Source organism: Chamaea fasciata, unplaced genomic scaffold (assembly GCF_029207755.1).
Source record: "Chamaea fasciata isolate MVZ Bird 193981 ecotype frontalis unplaced genomic scaffold, bChaFas1.0.hap1 SCAF_30, whole genome shotgun sequence".
NCBI lineage: Eukaryota > Metazoa > Chordata > Aves > Passeriformes > Sylviidae > Chamaea > Chamaea fasciata.
Genome location: NW_027094115.1, coordinates 2,528,111 through 2,555,581, shown reverse-complemented (window position 1 = coordinate 2,555,581; position 27,471 = coordinate 2,528,111). Strand labels below are relative to the sequence as shown.

At 52.8% G+C, this 27,471-nt stretch overlaps 1 protein-coding gene across 1 annotated transcript in view; it reads left to right on the top strand.

Annotated features, from left to right (window-relative positions):
- UNC5D (unc-5 netrin receptor D) overlaps positions 1–27,471 on the top strand; it is an 81,444-nt gene that overhangs the window by 44,563 nt on the left and 9,410 nt on the right. The window contains exons 5-13 of the mRNA XM_066206084.1: positions 4,922–5,102; positions 6,240–6,407; positions 6,823–6,987; positions 15,806–15,991; positions 18,083–18,442; positions 20,371–20,455; positions 22,017–22,185; positions 23,106–23,333; positions 25,413–25,562. Coding sequence (XP_066062181.1) covers positions 4,922–5,102; positions 6,240–6,407; positions 6,823–6,987; positions 15,806–15,991; positions 18,083–18,442; positions 20,371–20,455; positions 22,017–22,185; positions 23,106–23,333; positions 25,413–25,562 — 1,692 coding nt within the window. The remainder of the gene's footprint in view (positions 1–4,921; positions 5,103–6,239; positions 6,408–6,822; positions 6,988–15,805; positions 15,992–18,082; positions 18,443–20,370; positions 20,456–22,016; positions 22,186–23,105; positions 23,334–25,412; positions 25,563–27,471) is intronic.

Sequence of the window (27,471 nt, the reverse complement as noted above, 5' to 3'; positions counted from 1 at the left end):
AGGCGACAGAACGCTGAAATCACAGCCTCGGGAGGCTTTGGGTTCAATTACTGAGAGCTTCCTGCGATGATTTCCTTATCTCCGAGCCTTTCCTGTATCAATGCCGTCCTGCCTATCAGGACACCAGAACCCCGCAAACACCATCAGCCTTATCTGAAGAGGGGTTTGCAGTGTCAGCAGCACTTTGATTACCGCCCAAATATGTTGTGTCAAGTGTCTGTGCACTGAGAACCAGTTCCAAAGGAGACCAGTGGGTTTCTCTGGATCAATTCGGAGTTACTTAGCAAAACAAAACACTAAACAATGAAGCAAAAAGCAAAACAAATAACAAATAAGCGAATCTGCAGTGCTGAGCTTTGTAGGGTCAGGGATTAGAGCTGCAGCAGGGTCTGTGTGTGTGTGTGTGCCCCCTGGCCCATCCCTAATGACCTTTGGGCCTATTCATGCTGATTTCTTCCTGGGTTGTGCATGGAGATAAACATCAGTGCTCTGGTTAACGGTAGACACTCCAAAAATAGGAGTGAAGACGAACTTCTTTGGGATCTGGTGGTGTCTTCACCAGGCAGACAAGGTACCATTAGCAGAGGCATTTTTAGGAATGGCTCCTCGTCCCAGGGACCCAAAATAGCCCGGCTGAGTCAGCTCCTTGCCCACCTCTCCCACTATAAATTGATGCACACGTCCAGGCTGTCACCTCTCCCTTTATACCCACTCCAAATCTCATTTTAATTGCGTTTTGACTCACCCCCTCCCATGCTGGCCTGCGTTCCCCCTCAGGATCCTCCATCGGTGTGAAGGTTTGGGATTTTGGAGGGAGCTGTGGTGGTCACAAAGGAGGATTTCTGCCCTTGCTGGTGGGTTTTGTGCAGCAAACCCTCCCTGCCTGCCCTGCGGGGGAAAGAACAACACAGAAGAGGGTGTGAGCAGCACTGGGGGGCTCAGCTGGCCCCTCTGGCCACCCCCAAGTGCGTCCCCCCAGGGCAGAGCCTCCTCCAGCCTCCCCAGCGCTGATTTATGGGTTAGTCAGCGTGTCAGATTCCTGTAATGAGATTATATATTCAATCTAATGAAGGGAAAATATGCTTACCAGCCCGGTGTGACAGTGCTGTGATTAAATGATTCGAGAACAGAGTTCTCTCAGTGGATTAATTTAAAAAAAAAAAACAAACCCGCAGCAGGTACAGCCGACCTGCTCGGGGTGTTGTGAGGGGCTGTGGCGCAGGATTAATGGCTTGTGATGGTTTTGATAAAATAAAAATAAAGGCAGGGAGGAGTGTGTGAAGCCCTCGGGTTCGTGTTAAATCCGTGCTGGCGGAGGTTTCCCCTCCTGGTGTGAGTCTCAGGGTGGAAAGGAAGACAAAATGTGACAAAGGGACAGGGACAGCTGCCCTGCCCATCCTCATCCTCATCCTCATCCTCATCCTCATCCTCATCCTCATCCTCATTCCAGCTGGAGCAGTGAGGAAGGTTCCTCCAGCTGGAGTTTTTAGGAGCAGGAGTTCCATGCCAGAGGAAGGTGAGGAGGTTTTTGTTGCTTTTCCACCTGGGACAGAGATAAAACCACAGCCGTGGGCTGTGCCACAAGAGCCCTTTGTGCTGCCCTGAGTCACCTCCCCCTTCCCAAATCCCGGAGTTTTACCTGGCATCAGGTTGTCCCCTGGGAGGGGCTGGCACTGTCCCCGCCTGTTGTCTGTCCTGTCCCTGCTGTTGTCTGTCCCGTCCCTGCCCTGTCTGAGGTGTGGATGTGTCCGGGGCTGACCACGGGGAGGGCACAGGCTGTTTCTATGGGGCAGCACAGGCTGATCCCAAAGCTGGGACTGGAGACCCTTGGTCTGGTGACCTCCCCAATCCTCCCTGGTCCCACCAGGGCTGGGACCTGCCTCGGGGGTTAAACCTGGTTGGAATCTCAGACAGGGTCACCAGAAAGAGCCAAAAATTCCATCCCAGCTCTTGGGAAGTTTGAATGTCCAGCAGAGCCCCTGGTGAGGGGCTCTGAGTTTGTTTTTCAGGGACGAGTTCTCTGACTCCCGTAATCCGCCCGGGCTCTGGTGCTGAGCTGATTTCACTCTGATAATGCCATAAGCCAGTCTGTGCTAATTGCTTTCTGTAATTGGGGACAATTTATGATGATGCTAATTGGGCTGCTGCCACCCAGGGCGGGGCCGAGTTAACCCCTGCCTGCCCGGAGCTGCAGAGCCTGGTGTGACCAGCCCTCCCTGGATACTGAGCCAGGGGGGTCAGTCCTGGGCAGATTGAACTCCAGAGGGAAACATCCAGGTCTTTTTCTACAAACACACCGCTTTTCATAGCAGGCTTGAAGTCTGGTCCCAGATCATCAGGCTAATTCTTAAAAGGAAAAGGATTTAATTCTGTCCCAGGCAGCTGTGTGAGCTCCACGGCAAGGGAAGGGGAACTCTGAGGAGTTTTGAGTTGGCTTTTCGGACTCTGCAGCCCAGACCCCACAGCTCAGCCCAGCGGGGAGATGTTTTGGGTTCCTGGCTGCTTTTATTTCCCCTGGTTGCTTTGTGAGTGTTTGTGCGGGGGCTGAAGTCTCCCAAAGGTCACATCCCTGCCAGTGACAAACATCTTTTGTCATCACGACTCCTTTAAATGTATTTTTATCTCATCAATCCATCCATTGGTTCTCCCATCTTTGAGAGGCTCCATCTGCTGAGGCAGAGCAGGGGATGGCCTCGGATAAACCTGGTTTTCTTCAGGGGAGGGGGGCTGGAATGGGGGGAGCACTGGCAGTGCCATCCTCCCTGAGAAATCAGGGTTTGATCTCACGTCCCGACACTTTGGTGTTTATGTTCCGTCTGTTTAATGTTCTCCCTTTGCTGGGATCATCATTCTTTCAAATGCTCGGCTTTAATGTAAATGTTTTAATGTTTGCTGCTCGCCAAACCAAACCCCGCATTCCCAGAGTCAGCAAACTCGGCATCAGCGGGTGAGGGTGACAGGAACTTCCCTCTGACCACCCCAAAAATTCCCCTGGCCCGAGGAGAGTCAGAAGTTATAAACACACCTGTGAGATAATGAACTCTGGGAATGCTGGCCGTGTTTGTCATTTCTCTGCCCATTTCACTGCACATAAAGTGTGCTCACCATCGAACTCCTGTCACTTGATTTATGCCCGTGCGGCTGCTCCATAATTTAAATTGAATTCCTAATTTCTTTGCTAAAACCCCCTCGGATAATTACTGCTAAGGTTAACTGCAGAAGGGGAGCTGAATAGTGAGTGGATTAGCTGGTTGTTCTGTGTCTTAGACCACAGGAAAAGGGAACACACTCCAGTGATATTGTCCAGGGAAGGGTCTGGCATGGCTGGAAAGGGTTTGGTATGGCGGGAAAAGGTCTGGCATGGCTGGAACACACTCCCAGGGATATTGTCCAGGGAATGGTTTGGATTGGCTGGAACACACTCCAGGATATTGTCCAGGGAAGGGCTTGGCATGGCTGGAACACACTCCCAGGAATATTGTCCAGGGAAGGGCTTGGCATGGCTGGAAAGGGTTTGGCATGGCTGGAACACACTCCAGGGTTATTGTCCAGGGAAAAGTTTGGCATGGCTGGAAAAGGTCTGGCATGGCTTGAACACCCTCCAGGGATATTGTCCAGGGAAGGGCTTGGCATGGCTGGAAAGGGTTTGGCACGGCTGGAACACACTCCCAAGGTTCCTATCCAGGGAAAGGTCTGGCCAGGCTGGATTTAGCACGGCTGCTCGGTCCCTGGAGCTGTGCCCAGGCTCCTGCAGGCACAGGGGAAGTGTCCCCTGGCTGGGAGGGAGGGTTGGATGCAGGAGGGCAGAGAGATGGCGAAGGGATCGCAGAGCTCGAAACTCCCCGTTTTCAGTGTGAAACCTGTGACGCTGCACCTCGCCCTCAGGTAACTCACATCTGCACAGACGTGTCAAGTGATGCTTTAATTCCCTGTAGGACGAGGAGCCCCAGAGCTGGAGCCTCTTGCAGGTGGGTTTGCAGCCCTTGGCCGGGCTGTGCGGGGCTGGATCCATCCCAGCAGCGCCGGCAGAGCTGCTGTGGAGGGGAATCTGCTGCCTGGCACCAAACGTAATTGGCTTTGATGGTCAGCGTTTGCAGATTTGTTTAGGAACTGGAAAATGTACAAATTGCAGCCCATCTGCGCAGAGCTGAGTGCTAATGAATGCCTGCAGCTACCACAGCCATAAGCTCATTACCACAAAGTTCCAAGTCCTTCCACAAGTTGCTAAACAAGGTTATTCATCTGAAGGGAGTGGAGAAGGGAGTCTGACTGTGGGGCACAGCCAGAGCTCCTCCAGATCTGGAAAAGCTGTTGAAACAACCCCCTGTTCTTTGGTCTTTTAATAGAATCCGTTGATTTTTATTTCTATTTTTAATTTTGCTCTCCTGTGACAGCAGCCTGCCATGCCTTAACTGTTTTCTGTTGGTGTTTGGAGTGGAAAGGCGCCTTGCAGACGAGTGCTGGGCGTGCTCAGAGACGTGGGGTGGTGAACTGGGGAAGATGGATGGGAACACCTCACACACAGCATTTCAGGGGGTTTATGGAGCGTGGCAGCAAACACTAATGGCCTCTGTTCTCAGGGCGTTTGTGTCAGCTGGGAATCTGTTATGATGACTCTGCTCTTCCTCCGTGTGCCCTGTCAGGCAATTTCATCTTCCTGATTCTTCACAAAAAGTGGAATTAATAACACTTAGTATCTATTTTATAGAACTGGTAGTTGTCCAAGTGTTTGAGCATCCACTGCTCGGTGCAGGAGCAATATGTAAAAATATTTCCTGTTCTCTCTCGGCTGAGATTTTATTCCGTGCTCCTTGAGGAAAAACCGGCTTTTCGGAGTTACCAGCCAAAGGAAGCACTTCCCCAACCAATTAATGAGGTGCCTTTGGCCTGCCCTATGTTTCCCTGTGCTCCTCCCTGCCAGGTGGAGTGGCTGAAGAACGAGGAGCCCATCGACTCCAACCTGGACGAGAACATCGACACCAGGGCCGACCACAACCTCATCATCCGCCAGGCGCGCCTCTCCGACTCGGGCAACTACACCTGCATGGCCGCCAACATCGTGGCCAAGAGGAGGAGCCTGTCGGCCACCGTGGTGGTCTACGGTCAGTGACAGGGCCTGGGGACCTCACGGCCACCGTGGTGGTCTACGGTCAGTGATGGGGACCTCTCAGCCACCGTGGTGGTCTATGGTCAGTGACAGGGGCCTGTCGGCCACCATGGGGGTCTATGGTCAGTGACAGGGGCCTGTCGGCCACCATGGGGGTCTATGGTCAGTGACAGGGGCCTATCGGCCACTGTGGTGATCTGTGGTCAGTGACACAGGCTGGGGACATGGGTGGCTGTGCCTGCACTGCTGCCCTGCCCTGACCTGTGCTGCTCTTGTGTTGGATGATGCCTTTTTCTCACCCAGAGGTGGGGCAACAAACCCATTTCCCACATTCCCCTTCCCTACAAACCCATTTCCCACACTTCCCCTTCCCTACAAACCCAATTCCCACATTCCCCTTCCCTACAAACCCAATTCCCACATTCCCCTTCCCTACAAACCCATTTCCCACATTCCCCTTCCCTACAAACCCACTTCCCACATTCCCCTTCCCTACAAACCCATTTCCCACATTCCCCTTCCCTACAAACCCAATTCCCACATTCCCCTTCCCTACAAACCCATTTCCCACACTTCCCCTTCCCTACAAACCCAATTCCCACATTCCCCTTCCCTACAAACCCAATTCCCACATTCCCCTTCCCTACAAACCCATTTCCCACATTCCCCTTCCCTACAAACCCACTTCCCACATTCCCCTTCCCTACAAACCCATTTCCCACATTCCCCTTCCCTACAAACCCAATTCCCACATTCCCCTTCCCTACAAACCCATTTCCCACATTCCCCTTCCCTACAAACCCAATTCCCACATTCCCCTTCCCTACAAACCCATTTCCCACATTCCCCTTCCCTACAAACCCATTTCCCACATTCCCCTTCCCTACAAACCCATTTCCCACATTCCCCTTCCCTACAAACCCATTTCCCACACTTCCCCTTCCCTACAAACCCATTTCCCACATTCCCCTTCCCTACAAACCCATTTCCCACACAATCGCTGCCCCGACCCAAACCTGGCGCACAGGGGATCCCCCAGCCCAGCCCTTCCCTCCGGGATAGGTTTGGGGTTTTTGTTTCTGGGGGCTCTGGCACAGCCCCACAAACCTCCCCCCGTGCTGGTGCTTCGCAGTGAACGGGGGCTGGTCCTCGTGGACGGAGTGGTCGAGCTGCAACGCGCGCTGCGGCCGGGGCTGGCAGAAACGCTCGCGCACCTGCACCAACCCCGCGCCCCTCAACGGCGGAGCCTTCTGCGAGGGCATGTCCGTGCAGAAAATCACCTGCACCTCCCTCTGCCCCGGTGAGTGAGTGCCCCGGGTGGGCAGGGAGGGCTCCGCGGGGAGACAATTCCCACATTTCCCTGGGCAGGGTGTTGGGAAGGGAATGGGAAACGCAGCCGTGGTTAGGCTGAGTTTAGTGTGGGTGTGGGTGCGGTGCCAGGCTGGAACTAACCCAGTGCCAGGACAGCCCTGGCTCAGGGGAGGGATCAGGGAGCTGGGTGGGGGTCTGGGCTTAGTTTAGAGAGGGGAGCTGATGTGAGCAGCACCAGAAAGAGAAACACAGAAACCCGAGCTGAGAACTTGGTTAAAAACGTTATTTATCTGGCGAAAGTTGCTTTGAGCTCTATTAGACGTGGAGTTACGGAGGAGAGAGGTGAAACTGCAGGAGTCCCCGGTGGCGGGGCAGGGCTGACCGTGTGCTCCCTGCCCCGGCAGTGGACGGCAGCTGGGAGGTGTGGAGCGAGTGGTCGGTGTGCAGCCCCGAGTGCGAGCACCTGCGGGTGCGCGAGTGCGCGGCCCCGGCCCCGCGCAACGGCGGCAAGGACTGCGAGGGGCTGAGCCAGGAGTCGGAGAACTGCACCGAGGGGCTCTGCATCCAAGGTGAGCTGTCCCGGCCTCTGGGATCCCCCTCGGGGGTGAGCTGGGCTGGAGGCCGGGGAACCGATGCCGGTGGGGCTCTGGTGTCAGTAATTCCCGTGGAAACGGAGGTGGTTTTCCCTGTGGAGTCTGAGATTTTCTGGGCTGCTGGATTTGTGCAGCGCCTTCTCTGCCTGTGGGTGATCAGGTGATGCTGAAATCCCAGACCCAGGGGGTTTGCAGGGTTTAACTCCGACCTCCACACCCAAACGTGCTCCTCGGCCTCTGCCTTTCCTTGCAAGCGAAGCGCCCGGGAGAGCTGCGGGTGCAGCCGCCGGTCAAGGTCGGAGTTTGCTGCTTTCGCTGCCTCTAAGAGGAGTCAAACCCGAATCTGCAGCTCCCTGGGAAAGGCTGTGCCCTTCACCAGTGTCTGGGCGGCAGCTGGCTCTGGAAGCTGCTGCTGTCCCCAGCTCAGGGAGCTGGGCTAAGCAGCCCTGCAGGGAGGAATTTGGGATTTTTTATCCCTGCCCTGAGCCCGCTCCTGTCCCTGTGGAGGGGCTGTCACCTCGTCAGGTGGAACAGCAGCCCTGGGAGCCATCGGGAGTGCCAGGGCTGGGGATGCAAACAAGGATGTGTCAGTTTGCTGTAGCGTTGTGTTTAACCAGCCCTCTGTCCTTGTTTCCATGGTTCTGCATTTTTCTCTTCTAAACAAAATGAACTCCCGTTTTGGTTTTTTTTGCCCTGAGATTTTAATGCTTTCCCAGTGGCAGAGAGCATCCTGTGTATTTATTCAGGCTCCAGAGGAACCTGAGCTGAGACCTTCAGGCAAATTTTGCTGGGGCTTGGTGGGAGGGAGAGCTCAGCTCTCTGCCTGGGGATCCCAGCACTTAAAATTCCCAGGGCTACAGAACAGCTCTAAGGTGTCCAAGGACAGAAAGGAAATTCAGTTTGGCTTTTTCCTTCCCTGTGTTTGAAGAAAGAATAACCAGAGAGGGATTGGGAGCAGTGCCATTCCCTCTGCTCCCGGGGGCTGTGCTGAGTGAATGGCTTGTGCTGAGTGATGTTCTCTGGAGTCTCCTCTCTGTGCATTGATGAACTGTCCCTGCATCCATCCCAAATCCATCCCAAATCCACCCCAGTGCCCTTCCATGGCCACCTTCCATGGCCACCTTCCAGGGACACCTTCCATGGGGACACCTTCCATGGGGACACCTTCCATGGGGACACCTTCCATGGATACACCTTCCATGGAGACACCTTCCATGGGGACATCTTCCAGGGACCCCTTCCCGTGTCCTAGGTGGCTCCAAGCCCCGTGCAGCCCCCCCAGGCTCTGCTCCAAGCCTGGATTTGCCGGGTGGATTTCTCTCTCTCTCTCTCTCTCTCTCTCCTGCAGAGGTGACAGTTTTCTCTTTGCTTAATAGAAGAGAGGGTTGGGGGGGTTTTTTGAGATCTTTTTGTTTTACTTTTATCTGTGCCTTTCCCCGTGGGTTCAGCTGGTCTGGAGTGTTCCATGCCTCCTGCTCCAGGTGTGACCCTGTCTCTCCTTCCAGCTGTCCCCGTGTCCTTGTGCCGCGTTGTTTTTAGGGCTGTAATTGCTTTCCCAGCTAACAGGAACTGCTGCAATTACCCTATTTTTTAAAAGAAATCTCCTCTCCCCTGTTCATCTCCCAGTGTTGTGACTTTCCTGCTCCGCTTCTCGTCCCGTGGGGAATTGTGGAGGAAATGCAGCCCTGAGCCACAGCAACCCAATCTCTTGGAGGTTTTTTTATCAGGCACAACTCATTAACTTCGCTCCTTCTGTGAGGCAAAAATAGAATCATTCCTTTGGCTGACAAATAAGGGCTGAGCTGAGAGGGAGGATGGGGATGGAGGGTGCCAGGGAAGGGCCTGGCTGGGAGAATCCTGATCCTGGGGATGAACGTTCAGATCTGGAGGCAGCGAATGAAACGGGGATACAGTGGATCAACTCTGAGCTGCTTCATTCGGTCCCTGACTGAATAATTTGGGAACAACCCCAAGACACCACAGGGGAACATCCCAGAGCTCCCCTTGGCCTTGGATCCCTGGGTGGATCCCAATGGTCCCGTCCCTACTGAGGAGCAGCAGGAAGAGCTTTTCCTTCAGGGAAATTTCTCCTGGAACTTGTAACCCTTGTGCAGATCCAAACTCGGCTGCAGGAGGGAGATTCCCGCAGGGTTTGGTGGAGATGAAAGGTTTCCAGGGCTGCCAGATCGATTCCCTGGGATGCAAAGGTCACTCCGAGCCCAGACAATCCCTGGTTCCCTCGTGTTTGTTCTCTGTGTTTATTCCCTCCCGGTATTCCCAGTTGGATGCTTTGCCAGGGTGGATTTCTCCCTCTCCCCCTCTCTCCTGCAGAGGTGAAAGCTTTCTCTTTGCTTAATAGAACAGAGGGGTGTTTTTTTGAGAGCTTTTTGTTTTACTTTTATCTGTTTGCTTTAAAGTTATTTTCCCTGACTTCAAAACCTATTGATTTCCTCTCCCAGCGCCCAAAACCAAAACAAACAAGTAGGGCTGACCTGCAAACATGTTTTTACTAATGCAGCCCGAACAATCACGAAACAATCACAAATCATTTCGTTTTCCATTTTCCAAGCAGCTCCTGGGTCCAGGAATCTCCATTTTCATGGGAAATGCTTTTCCCTCTGCAGTTTGGTGTAGGCAAGGAAGGGGTTTTGCTCCCCTGCAGACTCAGCTCTGACCCTCCTCTCTGGGTGTTTTTGTGCCTTGTTTTCCTGCAAAAACCAACACCAGCCTTGGGCAGGGGAAAAAAAACCCAAAACTCATCCCGGCAGGCTTTTGGCAAAGCCAAAGTCCAACCATCTTCTGGGTCAAATTTTCCTAAACTGAGCATCCTCACAAGCATCAAAGTGAAGAGAAGGAGCCTGGTAATCCACCTGAGCCTCCCAGTTTTAGGGATTACTTCGGCAGGTTTTAGGTTGTAAATTTGGCAGGTTTTAGGTCATGAATTTGGCAGGTTTTAGGTTATAAATTTGGCAGGTTTCAGGTTATAAATTCGGCAGGTTTTAGGTTATAAATTCAGCAGGTTTTAGGTTATAAGTGGTGACTCAGGTGCCTGGCATGAGGGAGGCAGGGAAGGCTCATCTTTGAGAGCTTCAGTCCCATAGGAAATCCCTTTTATCCCGTATTTCCATCTGTTGGGGGCACATGGATGTGTGTGTTCGTACACACACACACAGAGGTGCCAATTATTTATGTATTTAGGTACAAAACCGTGAATAAACTGGGCATTTTTGTATCTTATAACTACTTCAAGTGCCCATCAGCAGCCTTTCCCTGCATCAAACACACAAAGGGATCATTAATTCTGACCCGAGTCTCTTTGCCAATGATCCACTGCGAGGTATTGAACTTCCTTCTTGCTGAGGTGTAAATAAACAACAGCATCCAATAGAGCCAGCAAATAACCTGAATTAACCAAGTGAGAAATTGCTGCAAAGGAACTTCCTGAAAGGGATTTAGGGGAAAAAAAAAAAAGGAAAAAAAAAAAAAAAAAGAAGATGAAGAGAAAAACATGGACAACATAAAATATTCATATTGTCAGCAAACGAGGAGAAAATGTTTCATTTATAGAGTGAGACAGAAGCCAGATAGGAAATAGATATGCTCCATGTAAATTTATTAAGTGCAACTTTCTCTCTCTCTCTCTCCCTCTCAGATAAAAAACCTCTTCATGAAATAAAACCCCAAAGTAAGTTCTTTTTTTTTCTCTTGTAAATATGATTTCCCCCATCTCCTCCGCCGTCTGGGTTATTTGTTTAGGAGCTAAGTAGGAGCCGAGGTTTTATGAGAGGCTTTAGCATCTGCTGAGAGCGTCTTTGGCACAGCCCTGAGACTCCAGGGTCAGTGTGAGCCAGGGGAGGAGTGCTCTTCCTCATCCTCATCCTCATCCTCATCCTCATCCTCATCCTCATCCTCATCCTCAGCACTCTGTGTCCGGCAGGGAGCCCTGGCTGTGGGCCTGGCATCCATCCCTGGGACACTTGAATCCATCCCTGGAGTACTTGGATCCATCCCTGGAGTACTTGGATCCATCCCTGGGGCACTTGGAGTCAGGAAAAAAGGAATCAATGCAGGAATTTGGGGTTCTTGGTGCAGATGTTGGGGTTCTTGGCTCTGAGCTCGCTCAGCTCCTCCTGTCCCACCTGGAGGGTGTCCGTGTCCCTGTCCCTGTGCCCGGGGATCATCCCAGGGCTGCTCTGGGGCTCCTGTCCTGCCCCTGCAGCTCGGCCCAGCCCCGACAGGGGACAGGGACCAGGGGCAGCGGGGACAGGGCGAGAGGGAACAGCCTCAGCTGTGCCAGGGCTGGACCAGCAGGAATTTCCCCATGGGAAGGGCTGTAGGGCAGGGGCTGGGGGAGTGCCCACCCCTGAGGTGACCCCTGGGGCCGTGGCTGGTGCTGACCACGGTGGGGCTCGGTGATCTCTGGGGGCTTTTCCCCTCCCGGTGGATCTGTGATTTTACATCCCTGGCTCTTAGCTGTTTCTCGGGACCCCCAAAATCAGTTTAGGGGCTGCCAAAGGGGCTGAGGGTGCCTTGAACCCTTCTGTTCTGTTTGCCTGCCCCCAGAATCAGCCCTGAGCGGTACCAGGCTGGGCTCAGGCAGTGGCTTCACTCTCCTGTCTGGGCAGTTCCATCTCATGGAGAAAACGGAGAGAGTCTCAGTCACATCACTGGATTTCCTGATTTACCCAAACCCCAGCTGCGATGGGACTGATCTGGGCTCTGAGAGGCCTGGGGGTGGAGAGGGCTCAGCTCCACCCTGGGGCAGGGACACCGAGCTCAGCTCCTGCTGCTCCCGGGGCACGAACTGCTCCAGGACTTCCCGACTCATCAGGGATCCAAAATCGAAGCCAGTTATGACGATAATTGAGGGACAACCTGTCGCACTGGCTGATCTCTTACCCGAGTCCCTGACTTGTGGTCCTTGTGCTCTAAGAGTGAGGAGAAGGATGGAAATCAAAGATAATTATGACAACCATTGAGGGACAACGTGTCTCACTGGCTGATCTCTTACCCGAGTCCCTGACTTGTGGTCCCAGGGTGAGGAGAAGGACTTTGGGCCGTGGGAACTCGGGAAGGGGAGCTGGGAGAAGCCCTGGGATGTCCTGCCCAGGATCTCCTCTCCCTGCTGGAGCTGGGGAAGTGGGCCCTGCCCTGCGCTCCTCGTAAATGAGATAATTTAATCAATTACGTCTCCTAATGCACTAAACCAAATGTTTCATTTTCTGCTCCTGCGCATCTTAAATTATCTTCAGGTGCTTTATGAAACTTAATCATAGTTAATAGAAACTTCATTACCATCAGCCGCGCTCTCCATAGATGTTGTGTAACGGTGGCAGGAGGTGGAGTGACAAATGGGCTGCAATTACCACAAACAGGGATCCTGGAGCAGGAAGGGATGAAACTCCCGGTGCCTGCCAGGCTCCCTCCTGCCCCGGGGCCCGGAGGATGCAGCTCATTAAGGAGTAATTGGTGGACTATAAATGTTGGCTTTTCTGGTTTGTTTGGTGTGTTTCTACATTTGTTCCCTTCTGGGGAAAAAAAAAAAACCAAACAGAACCTCCCCCCCAAATTTCCCACGCCTTCCCTGCTTCCCTTAATTTCTAATCTCCCACGGGAGGAATTCTCCAAAAGAAAAGATCAGAAGGTGAAGAGGCAAAAATTACTTTAAAAAAAAAAAACAAACCACCAGTGGTTGTTTCTAAAGAAACACCAAAATCCCCAACCAAAAAGAAAAGCTCCTTTCTCGTGGAGTTGTGTTCCTTGGGAATAATTCAGGGAACACCGAGTCACGCTGGGTTTGCCCTTTTAGCATAAAGCCGTTTAAAACCCCACTAAATCCTGCAAAGGATCCTTCGCCCGTGATCTCTGTGCTCCCCTGGAGTTTGTGGTGGGTTTTCCCGGCAGTTCTGGGATCACCCGGGTGACCCTGCCAGGTGCTCCGTGGAACACAGCAATTCATTCCAGGGAAGGAACCTCGGGAGGAACTCCTGTGAGAGCCTTTCATCATAAAATTTATAGACCGCTGTCCAATTCAAGCTCTGGAGACGCTTCAGAGTCAATGAAAAGAAAATTCTTCTCCTCAGAAAGGTTTTCTTTGAGTCCAACCGCTCCCATTTTTTTTTTAATTAATTTTTTGATTCCGTGCCCTCCCTCTCATCTTTAACCCATGTACAAGAGTTTAAAAGTGGGAAAGCAGAATTGCCTGACACGGGAATCGATGGGAAAGGAGACGCTGAAGCACTCGAGGAGATTTAGAGTCAGAAACTGCAGTTGCAGTGAGCTCCTGAGGTACGGCAGGAGATCAGCCCTGGGATTCTCCCCCACTGCTGTCCTGGGGGCTGGAAGCTTTTCCTGCCATTCCTATTTCCCGGGATATTTCTGCATCTCTCAGACTGGCTAATTCATCACCCCAGCAAGGCAGGAGGGGCAATCCGCAGCCTCAGCACTTCCCTTTCTGAAGCGGCGCTCCAAAGGGAGGAGTTAAAGACGCTCCGTGGTGCAATAACCACCAGCTCTGAGCTCTCCGTGGCTCCCTGGGAAGGGAAAGACCCCAATTGTTCCCGGGTTCCTGGAGATCCAGCCCCTCCCTCCCCCTGTCTGGCTCATGGCTCTAATTACCCACAGAAATTAAGTCAACAATAGCGTTTCGTAATTAATTCCCTGTAACAACAAAGCAACTGGGGAATAGGAAATTGGAAGAAATAGGGACGTAATTATTGTCTGCGCTTCCCTTTCTGCACCTGGTGCTGGGGAACAGAGCAGAGCTGTGGTGGTGGGGCTCTGCGCTGGGGTTTGGGCTGTTTGGGTCTGATCTGAGACGTTTCCAGTGTGTGGACCTGGGGGTTTGCACTTGATTTTTCCATCTGGCCTCTCCCATTGTTACCTTGTCAGCTGGTATCTCACTCTCTGCCATCCCCAACTGAGCCTAAAATGCTTAAAATTCTCTTTACAGCATTTTTTCAAGGGGCAATCTCATGGGGGAAAAAAAAAAAAAGAGCTTTAGATAAAAAAACCCCTCTTCTCTTTTAGTGATTGCTGTGGTAGAACCGAGTGGCAATGGAATTGTTCTAGGAATTTGAATTTTGTAACCTCACAAGTTTGTTCAGTGTGGTTTCCTGGCCTGCCGCAGACGGTGGATTCCTCCTCCAGGCTGATGTTTCCGTGCAAACTCCGTGATTTTTCTTCTTCCTTCCCAGCAAGCTGGGAACGTGTTAAAAGCAGAACCATTTTTCTCTTGGAGATTACTTGACAATGCAGCAGAAATTTTGCAGGGTTGTTCTCTTGGTTAAGTGTTCCTGGTGCTGGTAAAACTGATACCAGGACATTTCTTTGGGGTGGGACGCCGGAATCTCGCGGTTGGGGTTGTCTGGGACCAACTGGAGAGGGGGGATGAGAGGGATGTTTTCTGGTAAGGGTGTTTGAAACCAAACCTTTGATTTTATTTTTGATTAAAAGTCAAAAATTTTTAATCAAAAAAATTTTCAGCCCAGCTGAAATTCAGTCCCAGCCCTGTTCCCAGGTCCTGGTGCAGGGTTTGGGGTCCTGGTGCTGCCATTAGGGTTTGGGGTCCTGGTGCTGCCATCCCTGTGGATTTCCCGGCTGGGGGGGTAGCTGTGGGTGCCCAGCCCCATCCCAGGACATCCAGCTGGGGCTGGTGGCACTTTGCACACACTCCTTTTTTCGTGAGGAAGTGTTGAGCCGAGGAAACGCTGCCCAGAGGTGCTCGTTCCTTTCATCTCAACACTCTGAAGTTCCGTGTTCGTTTTCAAAACTCAGCTAAAATGAAATTATCTGGCTTTCAGCAGAAAAAGCACAACAGAAGCCTCCAAGCCTCCTCCCAAACAGTAATTAAGTATTTTCCATAATTGGCTATTTATTAAACGCTGATTTTAACTTTTCACCCTATTTCCGTGCAGTGCAGTTCATTTACTGACACTGAGCACTCTGGATTTCCCGGTTATTTTTTGTTGCTCTCGTAGGCCAGGAATAAATCCATTTTCTGTTCCTGGGGCTCTGCTGGGCAGGGGCCAGCCCATGCCCAGGGTGGGCTCTGAGCTCCCTCACTCACCCTGGAGCTGGGAATTCAGGGACCCTCCAAGGGGCCGTGCCAAGTGATTGAATTCCACGGGTCCCAAATCCCGGCAGATGGAGGAGAGCAGGACGGGATATTTCCATTGTGGAACATTTCAGGCTCCATTTGGGATCATTCTGTCACTGCAGTGGTTCCCTCTCTCTGCCGGGGACGTTTGGAGTCGCAGGGAGCTGGTGTGGGGTCCTGGGGGGTGGGTTTGGTGTCCAGCTGCTCCCAGAGGCGGGAGGTGCCCCCGGGGCTGTGGGGTCTCCTCAGCTGGGCGGGGAGGGGACGGAGCTGCCACTGATCCCAAAGCTCACCCAGCAGAGACAGAGGGAAGGAGGGGGATCCCTGTGTCCCTCCGTGTCCCTGTGTCTCCCCCATGTCCCTCTGTGCCCCTGTGTCCCCCCATATCCCCCCATGTCCCCATGGCCTCACATGTTCCCCATCCCATGTCCCCCATGGCCCCCACGTCCCCAATGTCCCCTGTGTCCCATGTGCCCAAATCCCCTCATGTCCCCTGTCCCCCATGTCCCCTCATGTCCCCTTGTGTGCCCATGTCTTCGTGTGTCCCCTGTCCCCCCATGTCCCCGTATCGCCCATCTCCCCCCGTGTCCCCCCATGTCCCCATGTCCCCCATAGCCCCGTGTCCCCCCATTTCCCCCCTGTCCCCCCTGTCCCTGTCCCCGTGTCCCCGCGCTGAGCGGCTGTTGTGTCCCGCAGACGTGGAGCGCGGCGGGGACATCGCGCTGTACTCGGGGCTGGCGGCAGCGGTGCTGGCGGTGGCCGTGCTGGCGCTGGGGGTGACGCTGTACCGGCGCAGTCAGAGTGAGTACGGCGTGGATGTCATTGATTCCTCTGCACTCACGGGAGGCTTCCAGAGTTTTAATTTTAAAACTGTCAGACAAGGTTAGTGTGGCGATTTCCTTTTCCTTCTCTGCGCAGCCCCCCCGGCTCAGGCTCCCGCCCTGGGGAGGGGGTTTGGGGCAGGCAGGGCAGGGACAGGGACAGGGATCCTGGGATTGGCTCTGCTCTGCCCCACGGACACAGAATCCCCCCTGGCCACGCTCCGGGTGCTTTAGCAATGCTGTGCCCAGCTCCCACATGGATTTAGGAGAAGCTCGGACTGAAGCAAAGCGGCCGGGTCAGAGCAAGGCCAGGCAGCACAGCTGTGGTTCCTCCTGCTCTCAGAGCTTCCCTCACTCCATAAAAAACCCGGATTATTCCCCCAGTGACAATCCAAGCCCCCAGCTGGAAGTGTTCTGTAGCCTGCAGCAACACCCGGACAGGTCTGTGGGAGATAAACGTGTGCGAGGCTGGACCCCCTAAAGCCCCGGGGGAAAAAACCCACCAGTGCCATGAAATATGGACAAAGCACTCGCTAAAAGCAGCGCTCAGGTTTTCAGGAATGTGATTCCCTTCGAACAGGAAGGTGGGGAGGGAGAGGAGGGGGATGAGAGCAGAATGTTTATTGATTCTGTGCTGCCGCTCTACCTCAGACCTGCCGGATTGTGGGTGGGCGGCAGCGTGGGCAGGGTGTGAAAGTGTCCCCGTGTCTCTGTTCTCTCCTCAGAAAAGGGAAATATGTCGCAGAGTTTGTTTGGGGGGGTTTTGTGGTGTTGTTTTTACAGTTTCTTTATTTCCTGGAGATGTTCCTCACCAAGCATGACTTGCAAGAAATTGGGAGAAGGGCTTGGCAGACAAGGACGTTTGAAGGAGGTTCATTCATCCATTGCTAAATCCAGACCTTTAATTAGGGCTGTGTAAATCTCAATGACTGTCTCAAACAGGAACGTTTTCCTCTGTGGCTCAGTCTGAAGCTTGTTTTGAGTCTGGGGAATTGTTTGCTTGGCTTAATGCTGAAAACCTTTCATTGTGGATGCTCTGAAAATCCCCGGCTAAACAAGCAAAGAAAAAGACCCCGCCACAAAACCAGCTGGAGGACTCAGGCCCTAAATCCATCCACACCTCAATTTCCAGAGTGTTTTCTGGGGTGAAATTCCTCAAAACAAATAACTGTGGTGTCTTCCCCTGTATCACTCCTGTCCCAGCTCCCCTCAGGCGTGAAGTTGTGGGTTTGTGTAAAAGGTCTGCAGGAAGACGTTGTCACCCTGTGGGGTTTGATGTGAGCAAAGAAAACAACAAGAGAGGGAAAAGGGCAGAGACACAAACGTGAATCCAAAAAACAAAGGAGGCTCCTCCTTGGATTCCTCACCCTGGAGCTGCCTGAGGTGTGGCAGACAGCGAGAGTCGATCTCTGCCCCACAACAGAGGAACTCGGCACAGTCCCTGTGTTCTCTAGCGTGGCCTGGGGTGATTCTGGGCTCTGGGAGCTCAGGGAGGGCAGAGCCAGAGCCAGAGGGGACGGGGAGGGCTTGGGAAGGGATTCCTGAGGTGTCCCCTCCATCCACACCTGCCCCTGTCCCCACAGGTGACCCCTGTCCCTGTCCCCAAAGATGACCCCTGTCCCTACAGGTAACTCCTGTCCCCACAGGTGACCCCTGTCCCTGTCCCCACAGATAACTCCCCATCCCCAGAGGTGACTCCTGTCCCTGTCTCCACAGGTGACCCCTGTCCCTGTTTCCACAGGTGACTCCTGTCCCCACAGGTGACCCCCTGCCCCTGTCCCCACAGACAACTCCCTGTCCCCACAGATGACCCGGGTCCCTGTCCCCACAGGTGACCCGTGTCCCTGTCCCCGCAGGTAACTCCTGTCCCCACAGGTGACCCGTGTCCCTGTCCCCACAGGTGACTCCTGTCCCCACAGGTGACCCGTGTCCCTGTCCCCACAGGTGACCCGTGTCCCTGTCCCCGCAGGTAACTCCTGTCCCCACAGGTGACCCGTGTCCCTGTCCCCACAGGTGACCCATGTCCCTGTCCCCGCAGGTAACTCCTGTCCCCACAGGTGACCCGTGTCCCTGTCCCCACAGGTGACCTGTGTCCCTGTCCCCACAGACAACTCCCTGTCCCCACAGGTGACCCGTGTCCCTGTCCCCGCAGGTAACTCCCTGCTGCTGAACTCGTCCCTGCAGCCCGAGCTGACGGTCAGCAGGACCTACAGCGGCCCCATCTGCCTGCAGGACCCCCTGGACAAGGAGCTGATGACGGAGTCGTCGCTCTTCAACCCCCTGGCCGACATCAAGGTCAAGGTGCAGAGCTCGTTCATGGTGTCCCTGGGCGTCACCGACAGGGCCCACCCCGGCCCCTTCCCGCAGGGCAGCCCCCGGCCCTTCGGGAGCCTGCAGGCCAGGAACAAGGCCGTGTTCATCCAGAGCCTGGCCTCCATCTCCAGCAGCAGCCAGCTCAGGAGCACGGCCCTCTTCGGGCACCTGGGCGGCCGCCTGGTGGTCCCCAACACAGGTGGGTGGCTCCTTTCTTGGTAAAGCGCATCAAAGATTCGAGATCGGGCTGCCTGATGTGGTGTTTTCTAACTAAGCTTTAAAAGAAAAGCCAGGAAAGGAGAAGTAGGGGCGCCGTTAATGCAGATTTTGGGAAGTAGGGCACGTTGCCCACACAGGACACGGCTGATCAGAGGGAAGCCGGGGCCGAGGGCTGAAGAGGCATTACGCCTCTTTGAACTGTTTTAAATTACTGCCTCTCTTGATGTCTTCAGCATGAAAGTCACATTAATCAAAGCTGTGCCTGGCTCGGATCCCACTCCGGAGGAGAGGCTCCCCGGGAAGGGTCCGTACGGGATCTTGCTTGAGGGGCTCACAGCAGCAGCCCCACAGCCCTGCCCGGGGACACGGGGACAGCAGCCAGGCCTGGGGACAGCCCCACTGCCCCGCAGGCTCCTGCCCCTCCTGCCGGCCGGTTTTCCCCTCTCTTGGAGCAAAAACCTGCCCAGATTCCCGCAGCGGGTGGGAATTCCTGCCAGCCCCGTCCCAGGCTGGGCGCTGGGGCTCTCCCTCTGCTCCGTGTCAGGAGTTTTGTCACCTCAGGGCTCTGTGGGACGTTTCAGACCTTCAGGGTTGTTTGTGAAATGAGCTGAGCAGCAGATCAGAGCCCAGCCAAGGCTGTGAGGTCACGGCCCTGCAGTTGTACCCCAGGGCTGTGTTTGCATCCCCCTGATCCCAGCCCTTACCGGGGGCGTGTTTTCTCTCCTCAAAAGGCGGCACAAAGAGCCAGACGCCCCACTGCCAGCCAGGGGTTATCACCCTCCCAACCCCAGTGACATTTATGCACTTTAAATGCAGCTCTGTTTTCGTTCGACCAGCGGCTCCGGGATTATCTGCCGCTCCCTGGCTGAACTGGATGATTTAGAGCTTTATCCTTCGTGTCCCACAAAACGGGGGCTTCAAAGGTTACCGGAAAAAAACGTGGTTTGTGTTTAGAGAGGATTGATAACGGTGACAGCCCAGGCATGCACAACGTGGGGAGTGTTTGCATCTCTCCACAGCCTGCCTTTGTGCTGAGGAAGGAACGCTGCAGAGGCACCGAGTTAAGGCAGGAATTAAGAATTCCCTCACGCTGTATATTTAGCTGCTTTATGTAACGATGGTCCCATCAATTAGATTATTAAAATATGTATTTGGTCCACTTGCAATTTATGTAATTCTCGCAGCCTTTATGTAAGATCAGCTGTGCCAAGCAGTTGTAAATTCCAGCGTGATGGAGCCAGTGCCTCGCCAGGCTCAGCATTGTGACAGATGCCGAGCCAAGCACATTGCCCCTCTCCTGGGAGCGAGAAAAAGCAGTTTAATTCCAGTGGGAAACTGCCCCGTTCACTTCCAGGCCACTCTGGCGGTGCAAAAGGAGAATGGGATCATTGGATGCAGGAGTGGGGTGTGTGGGAACAGGCGTGGAGGTGCTCTCTCCATGGGGAGACTCCCTGGGATGCCACAATGATCGGGTTTGGTTCCAAAGCTGGAGAGAGAGAGGCAAAGAGCCTTCAAGAGGCTTTTTGGGAAATGAGATGTCTTTTCCTTGAAAGGAAAAGCAACAGCTTTGTTTCCTTTGATAATTTATGTTCCTTTCATCTGATGACATTTCCATGAGAAGCAGGAATTGAGAGGAACGTTCCCTAGCAGGAATTCAGGGGAACATTCCCTATTCAGAGGGACATTCCCTAACAGGAATTCAGAGGGACGTTCCCTATTCACATGAACGTTCCCTAGCAGGAATTCAGGGGAAGGTTCCCTAGCAGGAATTTAGGGGAACATTCCCTAACAGGAATCCAGATGAAGGCTCCCAAGCAGGAATTCAGAGGGACATTCCCTTAGGGCTGTTCCCTGTCCCTTCCATCCCTGCCCTCCCCAAGGGTCACTCCTGCCCTTGCTCTTTCCCAGGGGTCAGCCTGCTGATTCCACACGGAGCCATTCCTGAGGACAGCTCCTGGGAAATCTACCTGGCCATCACCCAGAGGGAGTCCAGGTGAGAGCTCCAGGATCACGGATCTGCCTCCCCTCGTGGCTTTGGGATGGAACAGGAGGTGTCACTCCTGGTCCCCACTGCTGGGGTGGCCACCCTGCTGTGACCCTGAAAGGGACACAAAAATGTTCCTGGGGTGCTGCTGCTGTGAAATCCATGGAATCCTTGTGCCTGCTGCTGCCTTCTCCTCTCCCTGCTCAGGAGGAACTCAGCACCTGCGCCTCGGGCTCTGGGAGTGCTTGGATTTTTATTTTTTTTTAGCCTGAGAATCCTACAGACACTCGGAAGCACCGAGGCTCCAGCAGAATTTATTATTGTGACCCTTGAGAGAGGAGAAAAAAAGAAATTGGCCTTTTTTTGTTACCATCTTGTGCCTTTTTTTTTTTTTCTCCCCTGCAGTCTCCCTCTCGGCAACACTTGTTCACACAGGCTGAGGGGAGGGCTGGAACGTTCCAGCCTCTCTTCAGCAGGAATGGAGTTTGGAAAGGGCATTTTCTGAGCCCCCACAGTGCAGCTCCACGTCAGGGCGTCACCACGGGCACTGGGATGGGGTGTCCAAGTCAGCCTGGGCTCCTCCCCTCCTGATATCCTGGATTTATTGTTGTATCTTCTTATTTTCATCTTGGTTGAGGTCCTTCCCCTAATTTCTATCTTGGTTGAGGTTCCTCCTGTCATTTTTCATCTTGGAAACACCATTTGCTTTCATTTGAAGAGGGAACCGCATGCCCAGTAATTTAGATGCCAATCATGGGGATCATAGGACCCAAATGAATTAAAATACAACCAAAATTAACCAAAATCAACCAAAATTAAAATACAACCCAACAGCAACAACACCAGCGGGGCAAGATGGTTTCAGTTGCTGGTTCAGTGTCCAAGGGAGTCTCCTCCACCCTGGCACTGCTCCTGCCCAGGGATTTATTCCAAGAGCCCCAGAAAACACGTGGATGTGGGGCTGGGTTCAGTTTGTTGGAGTGGGAGGGAAGAGAAGCAGGTTGCACGTCTCTGGAAGTCAGCAGGCAGAGGATGCAGCCGTGAATTCAGCCCAGGTGAATCCCCTTGGCCCAGCCCTCAACCCAACACGTCCCTGTCCCCGAGCCTGTAAAAGTCACTGAGCCCCTTCCTCCTGCAGAATACAAATGGGTTTCCAAAGCACAGAGATCACACTCAATCTGGAAAAAAATTTATGAGCCCGTGTTTTTTTTAAGCCATAATTTGTTTTATCTTCGCTCCTGTGAAAACATTGTTGATGGCAGCGTTTGAAGGCAGAGCACGGCAGGGACGGGAGCAGCTGCTGCTCGGAGCAGGGCTGGCTGGCACTGAGCAGTCTCAGGGCTGGATTTGGGTTAAACAACTTGAAACGCATTTTAAACAGCAGAGTCCTAAACTGACCGGGCGCTGATTGGAGTTAGGTGGGGTCTAATGGGTTTGTTTCATCTCCAGCTGCTGCTTCCAGGCGGAACGAGCAGAAAATGAGCAGATGAGGGAGGTGCTTGGATTTGAACTGAAATATTTTCAGTGAATTCTCACTCCTGACAGCCACTCTTGTCTTTGCTGCCCCAAGCCTGGAGCCCGAGGGCCCCGAGGTGCTGCTGGGGCCCGAGGTGAGCTGCGGGCCCCCCGAGCTGGCCGTGAGCACCCCGTGTGCCCTGACCATCCCGCACTGCGCCCACGCCGACCCCCAGCACTGGAGCATCCACCTCAAACGCAGGACGCAGCAGGGGAAGTGGGAGGTAAGCCCAGAGCCGTGCCCACCACGGGAGTGGAGCTGACCCTGGGTGGTGCGGAGGTTCTGGCAGGGGGAGGCGCAGAGAGACACCCCGGAGAAACAGTTACGGCAAAAAAGGTTTTGGTTTTCGTGAAGGAGCAGCAGGGTCGGTTCCGGGGGTTTTACCAAGATGGGCGAAAGTTCCTGGCTGCAAAGCCCAGCCGTGGATGCCAAGGCTGCAGCCTGTCCTTCTGTCCTTCTGTCCTTCTGTCCTGGCCCTCTCAGAGCCCCTGCCTGGCTTTTGCTCTGCTTTCAACCGTTCCCAGTCCCACTTCCCTAATTCAGATTGACTCAGTCCTTGGGCAGCCCCAGCAGGGCTGGCCTCAGACGCCTGGGTCACTGAGCAGAGGGACAGAGGGACACGGGGACAGATGGACAGAGGACACAGGAATAGAGGGACATGGGGACACAGGGCAGGACTGAGCAGAGCAGAGGGAGTTTTTGAGGAAGGGAAATGTGTCTGTAATGGGTGTTCTGGAAGGAAGTCAAACCCCAGCCTTTGTTCAAGGTTTGCTTATTGACTTTAACCTTCAAGGTAATTTTTTAACTTGACACTGGGGGGAAAAATTAGCCAGAAAGTCAAGAGCACTTGAAAAAAGCTGCTAAAATTGCTTAGGCATCATCATTATTATTGTATGTACACAGCAAGCCCTGCACAGGGCATGGCCATAAATCCTCCTGCTGACTCAGGGCTAAATTGGGAATATTTACTCAGGGAGTCAGTCCCCCTTCTCCCCTTCCCCGAGAGTGCAGCCTGGCTCTCAGCACCACTCTGCATTCCAGCTGAATAAAAATAAAGCATGACTGCCATGACTCCTATTGTCGAGGCCTATTATTGATTGCCACTTCGCTTTATTCTCTTTAAACCTGAATTTCGTTTTGCAGGAAGTGATGTCTGTGGAAGAGGAAACTACTTCTTGCTACTGCCTGTTGGATCCTTATGCCTGTCACATTCTCTTAAACAGCTTTGGAACTTATGCCCTAATTGGGGAACCCCTCTCTGACTGCGCCGTTCGACAGCTGAAAGTCGCCGTTTTTGGCTGCCTGTCTTGCAATTCTCTGGATTACAATCTGAGGGTTTATTGTGTGGATAACACCCCTTGTGCATTCCAGGTAAATGGCTTTGCTTTGCTCCTCTGGGCTTTGTTGCTTTTCCCATGAATTCCTGAGTCCTTTTACTCCCTGGGCAGCCCCGGCCTTAACCCAAGGAGGATAGTGGGGTTTTTGTCAGCACTGCTGCAGCGTTGGGATAAATCCCTTCATTTCCCTGCAGTTGTGGATTTACACTGAGAGCTTTAGGCCAGCCAGACTCTCATGTTTTGCTCTCTCACGTTTTTTGCCACATTCTCAACTATCCAGATTCACCCAGCTCGGGTTTACAAAAATTCAATTATCCTGCATTTCCTCTTTAAAAAAAAAATACAAACCCAACCCAATCCCCACGTGGCAACTGAGAGGAGAATGATTTTCCCACACCGTGTTCCAGGACGAAACAACGACATTCTCTGGCTTTTGGCAAACTCAGGGGCTTTAACAAAACGCTGTTCTTTGGGGAGCTGAAATGCAAACAAGTTGTGAGATGAATTTTTCCCCTTCCTTTCGGAGTGGGAGCATGGCTCTGACTGCAGCACACGCCGCTGCCTCTGTGCTTCCAATAAAAGCCAAGGCACCAAAAGGATTGTTAGAGGCTCACAATGGCTTTGTAATTATCCTCTTTATAACACTTAGACAATTAGTGGGTACCGGTGTCTTCCTGATGAGCCTGGAGGAAATGATCAGAAGAATAATTACCAGTTCTCTGCGCTCCCAGGAGGGAGAGCGGGGTGTTTGCAGATACCGAGACAACCCTGCATTTATGCAATGGTGCAGCCCCTAAAAGCAGGTCAATGTTGGTGGGGAACTCGGGGAATTACAGAGGGTTTGGGGTAAAATGTCAGAGTTGGGGTTGCCAAGTTGTGTTTGACAGTTAATCCTGCACGGTGCAGGTTTATGTCAGAGACAAATTTCCCCTTTTTTTTTTTTTACTTTTTCCCTGTGTGAAAATTCTCCTTGCTCCCGCAGCAGCTGACTCGGGCCTTTGTGAAGTTCTGAGCGTGCTGGGAAACTCCCGGCCCTCAGAACTGGAGGGACCCAAGTCCTTTATTTGCCAAAATGCTGCTGCTGTGGGAGCAGCCCCACGTCTGCCACTGAAGGCAGAGCAGCACTCACAGGACGCTCAAAAAACATCCAACACACTCCAGGGATTTTGAGAATAGTTATAAAAAATAATCTGCTCCCTTTGTGGCTAGAAACCACAAAAACTGAAGTCTCCCAATTCCTTCCTTCGTATGAACCCAACCGCCAGGGGTTAAACCAACCTAAATGCCTGTAAAAATGGGTTTATAATAGAAATCCATTAGAGGGCTCCAGCATCGAATTTTCAGAAGGTCACAACGATTCCAGGGGCTCCTCTGGCAGCGGCCTCGGTCCTGAGGAGCACTAAACCCCTTGGATGGACACAGATTCGATATAATTTATGTGGATTAAGAAAGGTAATTTGGAAGCGCTGCTTGCCCGCTGATCCTTAAAGACTTGAGCAACCTTTTCCTTCCTCACTGGTGTTTTTACTGCAACAGCACAGGAATAAACATCGCTTTAGTACAGGCAGGGGGGATTTTTGGGGGTTTTTTTTGCCATTATGTTTTAAATTCACAGAATTACATCGAAATTTCTCTCGGAACAGAGCTCTGGAGGGCTGTAGCACAAACCCCTGCCCGCAGCTTGCCCTTCACACTGCTCAGGGTCCTGTCCAGCCATCCTGAAAGTGCCCCAGAGGTGGGAAATGGAAGTGAAAGATTTCACCTGATGCGTTTGAGGAAAGCCCTGAGAGAAGCTCCTGAGCAAAGCTGCTCTCAGTCCAGCTGGGTTGGGCTGCGCTGGGGCTGTTGGGGCTAAAAATTCAGTGTCCAGCCACCACCATGTGCCCAGAAACGGGGCTGGCAGTGCCCAAACCCAGCCTTTTGGGGAATACAAATATCAAACCCATCAGTTTGGTATAAATACCGAACCGCCTTTTGGGGAATACACGTATCAAACCCATCAGCTGCCCCCAAGAGAAACTCTGCCGCGCATCCAACCTCCACCGAGAGGGATTTTCATGGGATTTGGGGTTTGCTCCTAACACTGAGAATATCCTCTCCTCCTCCCTTGCAGGAAGTGGTTTCGGATGAGAGGCTCCAAGGGGGGCAGTTGCTGGAGGAACCCAAACTTTTGCATTTTAAAGGCAACAGCTGCAGCCTCCAGATCTCGGTGCTGGACGTCCCTCCCTTCCTGTGGAGGATCAAACCCTTCACTGCCTGCCAGGTACCTGCACCTCCCCTGCTTCCCTCTGCACTGCAGAACCCAGAGGGAACCAAGGCTCCTTTTTATTGAAAAAAGCTTCAAACCTCCCGAGCGTTTAACAAAAACATGTTGCCTTTGGATTCTGACAAACACAGATTTCGTTTACACCAGAGCGCTGTAAATTTGTCATTTTACAGAAATGCTTGTGCTTCGCCTCCTTTCAGTTGCCTCCAACAGAATGCAAATATTCCTCCTGTTCAAAACTTAACCACTCCTCAAGATGTTTCTAATATCTGTCATCCCAGTTTTGATACAACTGTGGAAATGTGGCTTAAAATGACATTTAAATGTAACCATGAGTTCAAATCACGGCACACGGAGACCAAGCATTAGAGCTGAAGAGCAGCAAATTGGTTTTTCTCTCCTCCATTAATTAAAGAGGCTGTTGAAAACTGAAAAGGAAAAAAAATCAAAACAAAAGAAGAATTTCCAAGGGTTTTGATGACTGGAAATCCTAAGGAATGTGCTGGCACATGGAGTGGGCTGGTTTTAAAATACAGCACTCAATTAGAATGTACAATCTCCCTTCTCCCAGCAGCAGAGACACAATTATCCATCCTCCAGGATTTTGGCAAAAAAACCCTGTTTTAAATGTGTCACCACACTCCCCAAAACATGAGGGTAATGGGCTCTGAAAGTTATAAACACAGACCCGGAGCCAGAGAAAGCCTCTCCTCGTTAACAACGTGAGGATAATTGGAGCTACAATTTGGGAAATGAAATAAATTAATCCTTCTCAGTTTCTTAGGGAGAAGAGCTTTGCAGGGTTTTGTTTGCTCTTCTCGCTCACCTGTATTTTAAAAGCCAAAGCCAAGCAGGGTTGGGGTGTCCTGGTTCTCCAGCAGAGACCTGCCAGTGTGTGCCCAAAAGTAAAATCAAATCACAGGAGTTTCCTCTTAATGCAGCAAATTCACTTCTGCCCTCAGCAGATTACAGAGCTCCATACTTTGATTAATTTATTGTCTCCTAATCCCTTGTCCAAACACAAAGAATAAATGTCTGTGACAGACTGGAACTCAACCCCCAAATGCCACTTAGAGCCTGATCAGAGCAGGAGCCAGGGATGGAAAAAAGCAAAACCTCTGTGGCAGAGCGGGCTGACCCAAAGGGATATTTACATTTGATAGCTGAGTGTAGCTGGGGTGGCTTGGACAGCTCAGAAACACCATCACTGTTCCCAGGAGGAGCTGCAGAACCTCCCCTGGCTCTGTGCTTCCCTCGCAGGGAACAGTCTGGTGACAGCTCTGGTTCGGTTCCAGCCTCTTTATAGAGGAAGGAATCTATTTTTGCATGTGGAGTTTCTTCCAGTGTTCCCTGGGTTCCTCTCCTACATCCCACCCTGTGAGAGCAGCTGCTTGTGCTGACTGGCAGGAACAACTGAACACAGCCTGTTCCAGGAAAGTCTCTGGTCCAGCCCCAGAACCTCCCTGGGCAGTGTGGGGAGGGAAGATTTATGGAAATGACATCCCAGACAAGCAGGGATCCTGCTCCCAGGCTGGAGCAGGTGAAGAAACCCCTGAGGAGCTGCAGGGAGGCAGCTGACGGTGGCGGGTGGCACCAGGATCGCTGCAGACTCTGCTCAGAGCCCTGTTTGTCCTGGCTGGCAGCAGCAGCTGCCCAGGGCTTGGCTCCCTTCCCCGCGGGGATCCCTGGAGCTGTGGGTGGTGCAGGGATGAGCAGGGCAGGAGCTGGGCGGGCACCTCTGGCTGCTCACAGCTGCTCTTTGCCTCCCATCCTGCATCTCCTGAAGGATCCAGCCCTGCCCGGGGCCAGGAGGTGATTTACAGCCCCCCTGTCTGCAAGGAGCTTAATGACAAAGGCAGAATGGAGCTGAGAGCGTCGCTGGAGCACTCCAACCACTCATTGTTCC